This window comes from Brachycentrus maculatus, unplaced genomic scaffold (assembly GCF_059751285.1).
Source record: "Brachycentrus maculatus isolate JH-2025_06_01 unplaced genomic scaffold, ASM5975128v1 h1tg000536l, whole genome shotgun sequence".
NCBI classification, from domain to species: Eukaryota; Metazoa; Arthropoda; class Insecta; order Trichoptera; family Brachycentridae; genus Brachycentrus; species Brachycentrus maculatus.
Window position 1 is genome coordinate 94,948 of NW_028281282.1, and position 16,966 is coordinate 111,913.

A 16,966-nucleotide genomic window follows, 5' to 3' on the forward strand; every position below is an offset into this window, starting at 1 on the left:
AGTGTATTTTGCCAGTTTATAGATTGTTGAAAACATTACAATATGCATTACTAGCTAAATTTGCGTATTTTCAAGTTAATGTTTTTTGCCAGTATACCCGCAATATATTCTAAAAACAAAAATAAATCCAATATATAATCTAAAAAAATTAGGCGTGACCCGACGACCAGCTCCATGCGTTGCCGGAAGCCAACTGAAATTTATTAATGCGAATTTGGCCTTAAGAGGGAACGTATTGCATGTACCCAGTTCACTCACTCCTTTCAACGTCATTTTTCAAAAAACGTTACTTTTCCGGAGATCGTTTTAAAGGTTTAAAAATATAATAAAATGTATTAAATGTAAATATCAAGCCACTTATTGAACTTTTTACTGTGCAACAGATCTTTTTAGGTAACACCTGAATGTTTTTTCTCCATTTCATAATTTTTTAGTATATTTAAAATAGTAATTAAACAAATACCTTTTCTTAAAAATGCAAAAATAACACTTTCTGCCCTGTAACGGGTAAATATTAAGTTAAAAATATACTGCTTTTGCTGGGATATAGAACATTTTCTGGGCTTTCTGAAAACAAGCACAACTGAAAATTGACGATTTTTCATATATGACTTTGTTGAAAGGAGTGAACGATTTGTCGCCCACATGTTTTTGGCTGGCAACAATCGATATTATATAAGAGATACAAACATGCATTATGAATAGATACTAGTACAGTGATTTGCTTGAAAGAAATCACCTTATCAACTCATAAATACTTCAATTGGTGATCATTAAAATGATAATATTACTACACATACCTCTTTAGTGCACTGGCGTAGGCAATTTTAATTTATCTTTAAATTTAATTTAACAGCACACTTGAAGAAGTCTGAGAAGGTGAAGCACCTACCACCGAGACAGGATGTGAGCTACATGACTCACGTAGGTCTTGAGAGTGACCTATGACACAGAGGGAGGTCATAATAGACCTAATATGGTCGCAGTGACTAGGGATGCAAGATCCCTAGACATCCTATATACGAAATATTAATATAAAACAGAACATTTACATCAAGTTCATCTTCTTCATGCGGTGTTGGGTCCATATTAAGATGTTGGATCATGGTCCTGTACTGGTTGGTTCCAGTCCTTTGCAGCGTGGACCAGCAGCTCTACTCCAAGATCCATCCAGTTTCTCTAATGCTCTGCACCCATTACATACTTATATAATTTCCAACCCTCATCCGCACCCAATGGTGCATGGGGCACTGCAACATATAGCAGCAGTGTTATCTTAATAGTTTTAACACACAAAGGAGAGGTGATCAACCCTACGCTTCGGGTAATATTGAATAAATATTACAGTGAATAATCACTCATATTTATTTTGACCCCCTGGGAATCGAACCCGGGACCTCCAGCACGGTACCCTAACGCGCTTACCACCTCACTAAGGAGGCGGACAGATGCTAATTAATATAAGGGAGACTTTAAAAAAATATCTTTGTAAAATGAGTCATTTGATTTATCAATTTAAAAGTTTTTTAAGTGAGTTTTTTTAAAAGAGATTTATCTCTTTTAAAAAAAACTCACAAAATGATGCCATAATGGTAACATCACATTTGTTAAATGTTTCGCATTTATTTTGATTAGTTCACAATTTCTTCCAATATTGTATTGTTCAAGTACTAGAGACGTTTAAAGTGAGCATCGTAATTTTTTTACTATATTTCTTGTATAAATTGTAAATGGTAAAGTATTATATATAAGCATTTAGATTAGATTCTGGCAAAAATGACTACTATTACTACTACCATCACATCGTTCCTACGAAGGGGTAGGCAGAGAGGATAAAATACGACACCCTTCTGTCCTGACATACCCTCCTAGCTTCCTTCACAACCACACATTTAGTCATACATACCAAAAATTACGTTGTGGAAGTCATGGTTTTGTTCAATTGTAATTATTTTTGTGCGTCCATAAATTATGGCTCGTAAATTCTCTCAAGGAGCAACCAAAAGGATGTGTGCGCTTTGATAATTACTAATAAAATCCCATAAATTTACCCCCATGTCATAAATGTGAAAATATTTTTCTATACACCCCATATGAATTTGGCTTTTTTAAAATTCAGTGTAGGTACTTTAAAAAAGGCGGTTGTTACTGGCAACTCCATAACAGATGTCAAAAGGCCAAGAACTGACGTGTATTTAAAATCGAACATATCCGATTTTTTAAAAACTAAAATAATTTCAAACATGGCTAAATTTGGGGCGATTTGCGCCGGGTTTTCATTCACGAGAGACTTCTCTATTTTTATGCCCCACGAGCCGCTCCGTGTTTTTGTGGAGTGACGCGGGACGTCGTGATTACATTAAATTAATGCTAGCAGTCGGTATGGATGTCAGATAAGCCGCGATTTTTAGCGCTGTGTGTAAACAAAACCCGCCACGGCAGCTAATCTTATCAAAACAATTCAGTATACTGCTGTTCAACCGATCGAGGTAACGTGTTGTTTCAAATCTTCCAATTTAACCTATCTGCTGTGATCACGAAAACCAAACGTAGCACTTTTGTAGAGCTAATCTAAAATTTCAATTTTTAATAATTTTCTTTTTAAATTTATATCGTAGCACTAAAAACACGTAAAATTTATAGAGTAGTTGTATAGAGTCTTTTATAATCCATTTTTTAATTTTTTTAAATATTAGTGAATAGTGAATTAATTTACATTCTTAGTGTTTTTTTTTTATTATTTACAGAAAGACTCAAATTTTATACTACTTCTGTGAGCCTAAGCGGCTCATTATTAGAAATAGGCAGGGTTTTTTTTTCCCATGGAACGGGGTGGAACGATGTTCTGGCACATTTTTTCACAAATAATTTAATTTTTAATTTTTCAAAATCAATTAGACTAAACAATGTTTGTGCTTACATAATTACGATCTATATTTATATAATAATTCGTCAATATAGTAAAATATGGTATTTTAATAAATATTTAAATTATATTTGAATTTTTTTAAAATAAAAAGCTTGACATGAAGAGTGTTCCGGGACCTTTTTTGTTTTAAAAAAAAACCTTGAAATTGGTATCAAATTGTGGTAGAGTGGGTTCGAACCGAGAAACTCCGACTCAAGAGTCCGCGACACTAACCACAGGACCACAACCCGACACCATTTTTATGTTTTTAGTAATTTTCATTTAAATCTACTATCGGAATTTTGCGCAATTGACTACTCGTATTTTCCGTGGGTAAATATTAAGTTAAAAATGTGCCGCTTTTGCTGGGATATAGTACATTTTCTGGGCATTCCGAAAACATGCTCAACTGAAAATTGACGATTTTTGATATCACTCACTCCTTTCAAGAACGTCATAAATAAAAAAACTTGATTTTTCAAGAGAACGTTTTTAAAGTTTAAAAATATAATACAATATATTAAAAATAATTATCAAGCCACTTTTTGAACTTTTTACTGTGCAACAGATCTTTTTAGGTAAAACCTGAAGGTTTTTTCTCCATTTGAAAAATATTTAATGTATTTAAAAAAATAATTTAACAATACATTTTCTTCAAAATGCAAAAGCAACACTTTTTGCCCTGTAGCGGGTAAATATTAAGTTAAAAATATGCCTCTTTTGCTGGGATATAGTACATTTTCTGGGCATTCCGAAAACATGCACAACTGAAAATTGATGATTTTTTATTTATTACGTTCTTAAAAGGAATGAGAATTGAAAGGAGTGAGAATATGTGTACACAAATCTCTCTCTCTCTCTGATCTCAATCCTGCGGATTGGTCTGCAGCAATAGATGACATCTCCTTCGCCATTCTAGTCTATTTTCCGAAACCCTCTTCACCTCCTCATACGTGGAGCAGCCCATGTCTTGGTATAAGTCGCTTAGGAATTGGCGGCGTGGGCGTCCTCTGGCGTTTATTCCCTCCACGTTCCCTCTATTATTATGTGCAGGAAACCCTCTTGTCCTTAAACGTGACCGATCCATTCGACGCGCCTCTTGTAGATAGTCGCGAGTAGTCTTACATAAATATAATGAAAAAATTACTAACTAACTAACCGTCGCGACGCTGACCGCAGGGGTAGGCAGAGAGAATAGAACCCGACACTATTCTGTCTTTGCAAACAATATTCGCCTCTTCATAAATGTCTGGCAAAACCATGTATGGTAGATGTTCCAATGGTGATGTAAAGAAATAATGCAAAGCCGAGATAAGCATTATCGATAAAATTAAGAAAGGTGTGTTGAGATGGTTTGTGGACATGTGGAACGAACAAGTGAAGAAAGAAAGGTTAAATATTATATGAGGCAAATAGCCGAGAAAGACGGACGAAAACTTAGCATAATTAGATATTTTAAATACATATATGTATGTATGTATGGACGCACTACTTTATCTTGTTATATCGCTTTGTGTCGTTGTGTTAACATCACCCTTTTTTGCTCTAATTCCGTGGCATCGGAATGTACAGCTCTCTCTCGTTCTCCTTCTCTCTACGTTACATCGTAGGTTAATTGATTGATTTGCAGATAATGTCGCTGCCTGTAATCTTGGTGACGGGGGGCGCGGGGTACGTGGGCAGCCACACGACGCTGGAGCTGCTGAGCGCGGGGTACAGCGTGGTGGCCGTGGACAACCTGTGCAACGCGTACATGGACCGCGAGGCGGACCTGCCCGAGGCCCTGCGCAGGGTGGAGGCGCTCACGGGCCGCACGGTCACCTTCTACGCGGCCGACATACAGAACGCCACGGAGATGACGAGGATCTTCAGCAACGTAAGTGTTGTATCGCACTATACCAGCGGTCGGAAACGTGTAGCTCTTCAAGCAATTTGTGTGGCTCCTTTGTCAAATTCAAAATGACATTTTGATCATTATTTTTTTTCAATCTAATAATATATGTCCGCCTCCGTAGTGTAATGGTCAGCACGCTCGGCTACCATTCTGGAGGTCCCGGGTTCGATTCCCAAGGGGGGTAAAATAAATATAAGTGATTTTTTCACCGTCATATTTATTCAATATTACCCTGGACTGGTACCTGAAGCGGAGGGCTGATCACCTTTCCTTCATCTGTAAACGATCAAGATAACACTGCGTTTATATGACGCAGTGCCTTATGCACCATTGGGGTGCGGATAAGGGTTTTAATTTAATAAATAATATATGTCATTATAAATGCACATACCTCTGAGTTGGAAAAATCTAATATCCCTAAGAAGAGAAAGGGGTCCACAAGGGCCGCCTTATCAGCCTTACCAGCCTTATCAGCATCACTGAATTCTGAAATAAAAATACACAAATACGCCACAAGAGATCATAAACTTTACTTTCATTTGGTAAATCGTTGTTGGAAATTCCTTAAAAAAACATCGCTAATATATTCAAATGTATCCTCTGCAAAAACGAAATTAAAACTTTTTAGATATGTAATTTAGTTTTATTCTGTCTTCTTTACTTATCAAAATTCAAAATGCATAAAAAATACATAAATCGTTGAATGTTAAAAGGTACCGTAGAACGGGGCTACTTGAACTTTGATGTGTTACTTGAGCCCAGTACAAGAAAAAAATTTAAACTTGTATTTGGTCTACAAAAATGAACGCATCGTGACAATAAGTGTCACCTGTCAGGGAAACAATGAATCATGTCGATACGTTCATTATTGTAGACCAAATGCAGATCTCAATAAAAAAAAAATTGTACTGGGCTCAAGTAACACATCAAAGTTCAAGTAGCCCTTTAAATATTTTATATACTTAAAAATATTTATTTTAATAGAAAAAGGCGTTAACAAAATATTTTTTCCGCTTATTTTTATACCTATGATAGATGTTTAAGTCAAAAGTATCTTACCCAAAAAGTATCTTTGATTAAAAATACGTTACTCAAAAAATACTTAAAGGTTTTATTTCATATTGTAGAAACATTCAAGGAATTAAATTAAAAATTGACTCCCCGAAAATTTCTCCGTTTTGCTACTCATGTTTGTCTCTTTTGGTCCAAGAGGTTGCCAACCTCTGCACTATACTATAGCAGCAGCGTGACTAATTTTCGGAGTTTCTAAACTCAGTCACATCACCCCACTACTTCACAAAGTTTTTCTCGGTCTTCCTCTGCTTCTTTTCCCGCTAACATTCGCCTCATAAATTTGTTTTACCGTTCTTTCCTCACTCATTCGTTCTACATGTCCAAACCATCTCAACACACCTTTCTTAATTTTATCGATAATGCTTATCTCAGCTTTGCATTCCTTTCTTATTTCACTATTCGTACATCTATCATACATCGTTTTGTCGCACATTCTTCTGAGAGATCGCATTTCGACTGCATTCAGTCTACTTTCATCCTTCTTTTGCCAACTCCATGTTTCACTTCCATACATTAGAGTTGGAACCAGGACTCCGTTGTGCACTGCCAGTTTAGCTTCCGCTGATAGGTTTTTATTTGCTATAACTGATTTCAGTGCACCATTCACTTTGTTCCCAGCATTCACTCTGCTTTCTATGTCTTTATCAATCTTTCCATCCCTAGAAAACATACTGCCCAAATACATGAAATCATCTACCTGTTCCAAAATCTCTCCGTTTACCGATATTTCACATTCAGATCTGCATTCTTCTCTTTCAAAAACCAATCTTGGATTTGCACAGTTGTGCAAATAGTAGTTACTATTTACTACAACAACTACTATGGGCAAATAAATATTACCAGGTTGCAACCAGTGCACTAAATTCCAAGGTCATCACTACACACAGATTCCATTATGTAAATGAAGTATTGCAGAATCGTTGGGAATAAATATTTTTCATTTAAATTGTTTTAAGCATTTTATTTTAATGCTGTGGCATTATTTTCTTGCCAATATTTACCCATCCGTTTGATGTCTACTTTATATAGACCTATTTCGCAAGAAAACTACATAGATAAACATTTCAAAGCAAAATAATAATAAAAATTATCATTATTTCAATTTATTTTATTACAAAGAACTTATTTCACATATCGCTCACTCCTTTCAAGAACGGCATAAATCAAAAATTGACAATTTTCAGTTGTGCATGTTTTCGGAATGCCCAGAAAATGTACTTAATCCCAGCAAAAGAGGCATATTTTTAACTTAATATTTACCAGCTACAGGGCAGAAAATGTTGTTTTTGCATTTTGAGTAAAACGTATTGTTTAATTATTTTTTTTAAATATACTAAATATTTTTCAAATGGAGAAAAAACCTTCAGGTTTTACCTAAAAAGATCTGTTGCACAGTAAAAAGTTCAATAAGTGGCTTGATATTTATTTTTAATACATTGTGTTATATTTTTAAACTTTAAAAACATTCTCCTGAAAAATCAAGTTTTTTGATTTATGACGTTCTTGAAAGGAGTGAGCGATATATCTAAATAAATTTTACAGAATTTGCAAACCATTCGATAGATATAGGATTTATTTCATTAATTGATTTAGTAGTAACTTTGTGAAATAATATCCATCGATTTTGAATTTGATTTGCACTCGGTAAATACCACTATTTCTTTAAATCCATAGTGACACGTGTTTCGGTGCATTTCACATATTTTTCAAACAATCTTAAATTTGAATTTTAGAGTTGTGGCCTTGGGACGTTGAATGATGAAGTGGAGCGCCCTTGAGGTAGTATTTTACAAAAATGGCGCTACATAAATTATCCAAATTTATTATTATTATAAACACATTGTTAGCGGGAAACGATTAAAAGTATCTTCAACATACTGTTGGTAGAGAGCGGGGGACACTTATAAGCGTTCTATTTGCTTAATTTTGGTAAAGTGCGAGAGACACAGAATTGGGTGTTGCAGTTACTTGTGATTAGTATACTGAGGGTCGGGCGGCAGACTGCCAGAGTATAATTAGGGTCCTTTTCCATACTGTTGGTAGAAAGCGGGAGACGCTTGCGAGCGTTCTATTTGCTTACTTTAGGTAGAGCGCGAGAGACGCCTGCAAACATTGTACAGATGGGAATTGGGTGTTGCGGCTACTTGTGATTAGTATACTGAGGGTCGGGCGGCAGACTGCCAGAGTATAATAAGGGTCCTTTTCCATACTGTCGGTAGAGAGCGGGAGACGCTTGCGAGCGTTCTATTTGCTTACTTTAGGTAGAGCGCGAGAGACGCCTGCAAACATTGTACAGATGGGAATTGGGTGTTGCGGCTACTTGTGATTAGTATACTGAGGGTCGGGCGGCAGACTGCCAGAGTATAATTAGGGTCCTTTTCCATACTGTTGGTAGAAAGCGGGAGACGCTTGCGAGCGTTCTATTTGCTTACTTTAGGTAGAGCGCGAGAGACGCCTGCAAACATTGTACAGATGGGAATTGGGTGTTGCGGCTACTTGTGATTAGTATACTGAGGGTCGGGCGGCAGACTGCCAGAGTATAATTAGGGTCCTTTTCCATACTGTCGGTAGAGAGCGGGAGACGCTTGCGAGCGTTCTATTTGCTTACTTTAGGTAGAGAGACTGCCCGCCAACAATGTGTTAAATAATAAATGAATTGAATATTTTTTTCAGCACAAAATAGACTGCGTTATACATTTTGCGGCACTCAAAGCTGTCGGAGAGTCCTGTAAGATCCCGCTCACATATTACCAGAATAATATAACCGGATCCAGTGTTTTATTAGAGGTAACTATATATGGTACACAAGTTATTTAGTTTTTATATTTTTTTGTGAGGTCAAGGGATCTTGCATCCCTTATGTCACTGCAACCATATTAGGTCTATTGTGACCTCCCTCTGTATCACAGCTCACTCAAGACCTACGTGAGTCATGTAGCTCACGACCTGTCTCGGTGGTAGGAGCTTCACGCGCAACGTGTCCTAAGAACTGAAGAATCCGTCGTGTACAGACATTGGCCAGAATCAATCCATTCAATTGCAGTTCCTGGCAAATGGACTCATTGGTGCGTCTAGCTGTCCATGGAATTCGGAGCATGCGCCTCCAACACCACATTTCGAAAGCGTAAATTTTTCTCCTTTCCGCTGCTTTTAATGACCCTATGGGGTCATTAAAAGCAGCGGAAAGTCCATACTGGTCCCTGAAGTGCAGGAGTGATTACCTTGCCTTCATGTATGTAACGATCGAGATAACGCTGTGACAATACGATGCAGTGCCCTGTGCACCATTGGGCGCGGATAAGGGTTAGAAGATAAGAAGTGGTAAAAAACAACTTAGTTTTTTTTTGTAATTTATATATATATATATATATATATATATATATATATATATATATATATATATATATTTTTACTTATAATATTGTCTGTCTGTCTGCCAGGTTATGAGGTCCCACGGAGTGTACAAGCTGGTGTACAGCAGCTCCGCCACCGTGTACGGGGCCCCCCAGTACCTGCCCCTGGACGAGGAGCACCCCACGGGCCAGGGGTGCACCAACCCCTACGGCAAGAGCAAGTACTTCGTGGAGGAGATCATGAAGGACCTCTGCGAGAGTGACAAGGTGGGCATATCACAGTTTCAATCGGCTGGCCTTCTCTTCTGCAAATCGATTGTCTGTCCTCTGACTCTTGTCCTAGTGCAGTGCCACATATGGTGCGTAGGGCACTGCGCAAGGGGGGTGCTGTGCTGGCTGGATTTTTAATACGGGCCACGGAGTAACAGTTGCTTTCAACCTTTTTCGTTGATTCCGTGGTTCAACTGTAGGTTTCTTTTTATTTCTTTGTTTTAACTGTAGATTTTTTATTTCTGAGATTCAATTGTAGGTTTTTATTTCTGAGATGCAATTGGTGTTTTTTTTGTTTCGTTGTTTTAATTGTAGATTTTTTTATTTCTGAGATTCAATTGTAGTTTTTTTTTTATTTCTAAGATTCAATTGTAATTTTTTATTTCTGAGATTCAACTGTAGATTTTTTATTTCTGAGATTCAATTGTTGTTTTTTTTTGTTTCTTTGTTTTCATCGTAGATTTTTTTATATCTGAGATTCAATTGTAATTTTTTTTTTATTTCTAAGATTCAATTGCAAGTTTTTATTTCTGAGATTCAATTGTAGATTTTTTATTTCTGAGATTCAATTGTTGTTTTTTTTGTTTCTTTGTTTTAATTGTAGATTTTTTATTTCTGAGATACTATTGCTGGTTTTTAAATACCAAATACTTTTTCCTTTATATATTTATACGAAGCCTTATTGTATTCCAGTCATGGGGAGTAATATCCCTTCGTTACTTCAATCCCGTAGGAGCTCATCCCTCCGGAGAGATCGGGGAAGACCCGGCCGGGATCCCCAACAACCTCATGCCGTACATTGCCCAGGTAATATTACACATCTATCTAAATTACAACCAGCATACGGAAGGAATCCGACATCAGCGCATGTCAGCGCACTTCTTCTTCAAACCTTTATCCATAGAGCACTGCATCATATAAATGCAGTGTTATCTTGATCAATAGCGCATGAAGCAAGGGTGATCAGCCATCCGCTTCAGGTACCAGTCCAGGGTATTATTGAATAAATATAAACTAACTAACTAACTAACCATTACGCCGCTTCCCCGCAGTGGTAGGCAGAGAGAATAGAACGCCACACCACTCTGTCCTTGCAAACATTCTTTGCCTCTTCCACGTTCATGCTTCTCCTCATACATACCCGCCGATTGTTTCGACTCCTAACGTGACCGCTTGGCGCGATCAAGTATTTAGCATACTTGATTGTGCCAAGTTTTTTCGGTCTTCCTCTGCTCCTTTTTCAATTACATTCGCCTCATAAATTTGTTTTACCGTTCTTTCCTCACTCATTCGTTCTACATGTCCAAACCATCTCAACACACCTTTCTTAATTTAATCGATAATGCTTGTCTCAGCTTTGCATTCCTTCCTTATTTCACTTGTTTTGAATAAATATTAGAGTGAAAAAATCAACCCGGAACCTCCGGAATGTTAGTCGAGCGTGCTGACCATTACACTACGGAGGCGGACAAAACTAGCCATTAAAAATAAATATAATAGTCAAGTGTTTTTTTATTTACATTTTTATGTTGTATTTACAGGACCCTGCCGAGTTTCTCCAGGGTATGCTTGGCCACAATAGTTTAGAGACTAGAAGGAACGTGTATTTGACTGCGCATTTTTTTCGATTCTTGCGCGGTATGATCGATAATCCTGAAATTATCCGGAGCATTGGTCTGCATGTTCCTGATAGTTACCTAAGACAGCGTCGGCATAGATTGTTTCACATTCCTATACACAGGACCAACCTGCCGATGGTTATGCCTGTAGGAAGAGCTACCGCTATGTTGAACAATATCACATTGGATATTGATCTGTTCTATGTGTCCGAAGGAGTCTTCTGAAGCGGGATTCTTCTACACATTTAACAAGAGTCTTCTTGCTTACATTTTAATTTGTTTTTTTTAAAAATATATACGCCTTAAATGTTAGTTTGTAATGTATATATTAATTATTGAATAAATTGAATTGAATTGAATTTACAAATGCATTGGCAGGTTGCGGTCGGCCGCCGTCCGAAGCTGCAGGTGTTTGGCTCCGATTACGACACTCCTGACGGCACCGGAGTCCGGGACTACATCCACATCACGGACCTGGCTGTCGGCCACGTCAGCTCCCTGAAGCTCATCCTCCAGCCGACCTACTTCGGATTCCGGGCCTTCAACCTCGGTGAGATCATAATAAAGCACCTCCCAGCCAAGCAAACTAATGCAGGACTGATTTTGTTTATTTATTTATTGAACGGCTAATGCTTTTAACGTAATACATATCGTAGGCATACAAGAGGAAGTGACCAAGTGCATTTTTTACAAAAACATGATCATTGACTATTTGATATCTTACTAGCTTAATATTGTTTGTTAATATTGACAGTTTACTTTTGAGCTTGAAGACTGAAGTTAAGCTGTTATTGAATATTATTAAAACATTGTAGTCGGGCGCTTCGAACAATAGACTCTAGCCTATAGCGGGTGTTTTTCGCGATTAGCGCAAAAATATATCGCTTTCTTAAAATTGACACAATTTCCAAACCAAATAATATTTTCGATTGAAATTTTCAAAGAAATCATATATGACATTTGATCATCAAAAATAAATTATAATCATAATTTTTAATTAAGTATTCCGTATTTCATAATTTTAGAAGCATTGTAAACTATAAAAAATAGTCTTCCCCTCCGAGGTATCATTCCCTATACAATGCTAATATATTCAAATAATAACATACCAAACAGTAAACAAAACAGTGCGAGCGGTATGAAAAATAGTCCAATACGTGAAATGGCTCAAACTAAACTTGAGATTGAGATCGCATAAAAACTCTAGATTTCTGGGGATGCCTTTACAAGCCACACACTAGCCAATCCGGACAAGGCATCTCAAATAACGTCAACAGACTGTCGCCTAGCACCCAGGTAGCAGATTACCCTTCAACGCGTTTTATTTCACGCTGATAACAAGCTTGTATATTGCCGTTTCCCGCCGATAACCGACAGTCGACAAAAACGGCAAATGCCGTGTCCCACCGACAACGTGTTAACCTGCGATTTACTAAATAATTTACATAAATAAAAATGAATTGATGATATTTTGTATCTGTAGTTATTGAGTTTTGGATTTATGGAGATGGCGTCTAGATGTGCATATTTGATACCTAGTATGCAGTAAGTCATAAGTAAGTATGTCCGCCTCCGTGGTGTAATGGTCAGCACGCTCGGCTACCGTTCTGGAGGTCCCGGGTTCGATTCCCAAGGGGGGTAAAATAAATATTAGTGATTTTTTCACTGTAATATTTATCCAATATTATTACCCTGGACTGGTACCTGAAGCGGAGGGCTGATCACCTTTCCTTCATGTGTAAACGATCAAGATAACACTGCGTTTATATGACGCAGTGCCCTATGCATCATTGGGGTGCGGATAAGGGTTTTATATGCAGTAAGTACGAGTATAAACATTTAATGTCCAGCATCCTTTCTACAAAAAGTCCGCCGCGGGTATCTAGACTGGTGGGGAAATGACCCGAGCTGGATTTGGCCAAATTACTGTGTCAGCAAAATACCTACCCGAATTGCATTCGGGCAAATCGCACAAGGGATTAATGTGTTGTCTGCGTTTCCAGGCACGGGCAAGGGCAACTCGGTGCTCGAGGTAGTGAAGGTGTTCGCGGCCGCGAGCGGTCGCAGCATCCCGTACGAGCTGGTGGCGCGCCGCGAGGGCGACGTGGCCGCCTCGTACGCGTGCGCGGCGCGCGCCGCCCGCGAGCTGGGCTGGCGCGCCGCGCGCTGCCTGCACGACATGTGCGCCGACACCTGGCGCTGGCAGCAGAGGAACCCGCAGGGCTTCCACAAGGGGGGCGACAAGAATTGAAGGGAGAGGGAACGGAAGGCATCTCTTCATACATTAAACTACTCCGTGGAAACATACAAAAATATAGAAATCGTACTCCGTAAATACTGCATCTTATGATCTCATTCATACTTGCTAATTTTCACTCCCGATCTGGCCATGCCCAAGTATTTGAAGTACTTGATAATGCCAAATTTTCCTCATTCGTCCTCTGCTCCTGTTTCCAACTACATTCGCCTCATATATTTGTTTTACTGTTCTTTCTTCACTCATTTGATTCGCATGCCATTTTTCGCCTCTTCCACGTTCATGCATCGCTCCGTACATACTGACCGATTATTTCGACTCCTGACACGACCGCTTACATCCTGGCAAATTTTCCTCGGTCTTCCTCTGGTTCTATTATCAACCACCCAATTATAAATAACGCACTCCAATATAAAACTAATTCTCACCTACTTATTATCAAATGTGAATGCTCGAATCTATACATCTCTTCATTCTTCTGTTTTATCATATACTATGTACAATTCCAAAAATGTTTATAAAACTAAAAGTACTACCTAAGAATAAAATCTGTCATCTGTAACGGCAGCCTGAAATCTGTATCAATTCAGATAAGTCTGTATATAAATAAAATATATACAGATAAATCTGTATGTATGGCAACACTGCCTCACTCATCCATTCCACATGTCGCTCACTCCTTTCAAGAACGTCATAAATCAAAAATCGTCAATTTTCAGTTGTGCATGTTTTCGGAATGCCCTGAAAATGTACTATATCCCGGCAAAAGCGGCATATTTTTGACTTAATATTTACCCGCTACAGGGCAGAAAGTGTAGTTTTTGCATTTAGAAGAAAAGGTATTGTTTTATTATTTTTATAAATATACTTAATATTTTTCAAATGGAGAAAAAACCTTCAGGTTTTACCTAAAAAGATCTGTTGCGCAGTAAAAAGTTCAATAAGTGGCTTGATATTTATTTTTAATACATTCGATTATATTCTTAAACTTTAAAAACGATCTCCTGAAAAATCAAGTTTTTTGATATATGGCGTTGTTGAAAGGAGTGAGTGATATATGTGTAGTCTAAATATCGTTCCTTGCGATTGCATACCGTACTTTATGGACTATAACACGCACCTTACTTTAAAAAATACCTTATTTTTTACCAAATTATTGCTACTGCAGATATTTTGAATCTTTTTTAATCCTTGTCGGAGTGAGGGGGGTGTGTTTACCTCAGAAAACATGGTATTACACAATTTTAGTGTGTTTCTGTGTACTAGAAATGCACGTGTGGCGGACTACATTATTTATTAACATTTTTGACATCTCAACAAAGATGAAGAAACGTATGAAAGTCTGGGCATTTACAGGGCTTACGATCGTCATAAACTTGGCTAAGTGATCACTTTACACACATGTAGCATTCGCCAATTCTACCCATGATCGACAACCACACTACTCAATTTTTGTAACTCCTATACATATATTATTTATTTTATTTTAAAATAAAACACCCGCAAATCCTCTTTTATCGATCCAACTCGTGACAGAGTGCATGTGAGTTCAATACCGCCATCTATGTTGGAACAGGGAAAGTTTTTATTGAGCGGAGACTCTTTATTTGTGTGTAAGGTTTGAATCTTGGGTTAAATTCACTTTGAGACCCGCCTGAAAACATGATTTTACATATTTTCAGACAAAAACACGCTATGCGACTCTCCTGAATTTTTGAGGTAATTTTTCAAAGAAAATGTGCGTTTAACAGTCTAAAAATATGGTATGTATTTATATACATTTATAATTATAGATTTAGCCAAGTGTTCCTTTTATTTTTTGGACTATTTTTTATAATCCTGAATTGTCTAAGGCTGGATTCGTCGCCATCAGCGAGACTGATCTACTTACTATCATGTAATTGACAATGCTGTGTGGAACTAACGCAGTGCCCTGTGCACCACTGGGGCCAGATAGCTCCGATTTCGCCATAATTAAAAAAAATATTAATTACGTATAATTGATATTTGAAACATACAAAATAACTTTGTTGTAAAATGTGAATAGCGATGACTAGGACACTCGGGGTTGCTTACTGTGAGTCACGTGTTATTTTGTTCTGGTTGATTTTGTCCTAGTGGTGTCTTTTAATATATCGCTCACTCCTTTCAAGAACGTCATAAATCAAAATACTTGATTTTTCAGGAGAACATTTTTAAAGTTTAAAAATATAACACAATGTATTAAAAATAAATATCAAGCCACTTACTGAACTTTTTATTGTGCAACAGATCTTTTTAGGTAAAACCTGAATGTTTTTTCTCCATTTGAAAAATATTTAGTATATTTAAAAAAATAATAATACATTACCTTTTCTTCAAAATGTAAAAACAACAAATTCTGCCCTGTAGCGGGTAAATATTAAGTTAAAAATATGCCTCTTTTGCTGGGATATAGTACATTTTCTGGGCATTCCGAAAACACGCACAACTGAAAATTGACGATTTTTGATTTATGACGTTCTTGAAAGGAGTGAGCGATATATAACAAGGTTATTTTTTTAAGTAACATATCTTAGTCGTACAGGAAAATGTGACCAACTAACAAAACGTAAAATGTTCAGGAAAGCCATTTAAGTCACTTTTGCTCGGCAACAAAATAAACATCAATGCAGTTAGTCATTTTTAACAAGTCAATATATTATGCTTTCAAGTTTAAAATCCTTTGGGATGTTTTTCATGGCAATATTAAGCTAGTAAGATATCAAATAGTCAATGATCACATTTTTGTAAAAAAATGCACTTGGTCACTTTCTCCTGTATGACTACGATATATATTTTACTCAGTTATAACATTTAATGACTTATTTTCCTTAACTTCCATCATTCAGGTCTGTATAATAACTAAAATATAAAATTGTTCTATAAATAAGGAGAGAGGAAAGTAAGGGGAAGGGGTTAGTCAAGGGACGGAGTTTGAAAACAAAGGAAAAAATTTCAAAATTCTTCACCATTGCTTTCCATTTTTCCTTTGTTTTCAAACTCCGTCCCTTGACTAACCCCTTCCCCTTACTTTCCCCTCTCCTTATTTATAGAACAATTTTATATTTTAGTTATTATACAGACCTGAATGATGGAAGTTTAACTTCTAAAACATGTAGTCCATAATAAAACTCAAGTGGTAAAAAACGAAGTGTTTTCTTTAATCATTTAATGACTTAGTTTTTCTTATGTTTGTGTAATTTTTAATTTGTGTATTTAAAAATATAATAACTACTTATTTTGTACTGTAGTCAAAAGTATTGTAGAAAAATAATGATTTTATTGCAAGAAGCTGTTACCATATGTATACGAAACCAAATAAATTTACAATTTACTGACAAATTCGCCAGATCTTTTATTTTTACATTTTTACGTCTACACGCAGATGGAGAAGAATATGGAAGTCTGGGTATTTACAGGGCTTATAACCTGTCATAGGTTCATAGGTTGTTCAAGTGTATTTACGGGGATTATGAGCTGACGAAGTCTGGTCAAGTGATCGCTTTACACACGTGCGACCCATTCACCGTTTTACCCATGACTGACAATCACGCTACTCTTTATTCAATT

General features: G+C 37.0%; 1 protein-coding gene across 1 annotated transcript; it reads left to right on the forward strand.

Annotated features, from left to right (window-relative positions):
* The first annotated feature begins 2,463 nt into the window (after positions 1-2,463).
* Positions 2,464-16,738, forward strand: Gale (UDP-galactose 4'-epimerase). Its single transcript, XM_088272996.1, has 8 exons — positions 2,464-2,489; positions 4,539-4,784; positions 8,550-8,663; positions 9,317-9,496; positions 10,193-10,306; positions 11,497-11,668; positions 13,122-13,942; positions 16,479-16,738. Exons 2-7 carry the CDS (start codon positions 4,542-4,544, stop codon positions 13,367-13,369), a joined length of 1,071 nt encoding a protein of 356 aa, XP_088129122.1. The 5' UTR covers positions 2,464-2,489; positions 4,539-4,541; the 3' UTR covers positions 13,370-13,942; positions 16,479-16,738.
* The last annotated feature ends 228 nt before the right edge of the window (positions 16,739-16,966 follow it).

Coding starts and splice junctions, on each gene's coding strand:
- Gale (XM_088272996.1), top strand. CDS start 4,542: ATGTCGCTGCCTGTAATCTTGGTGACGGGGGGCGCGGGGTACGTGGGC. Junction 4,785..8,549: donor TGACGAGGATCTTCAGCAAC/GTAAGTGTTGTA, acceptor TATTTTTTTCAG/CACAAAATAGACTGCGTTAT. Junction 9,497..10,192: donor ACCTCTGCGAGAGTGACAAG/GTGGGCATATCA, acceptor ATTGTATTCCAG/TCATGGGGAGTAATATCCCT.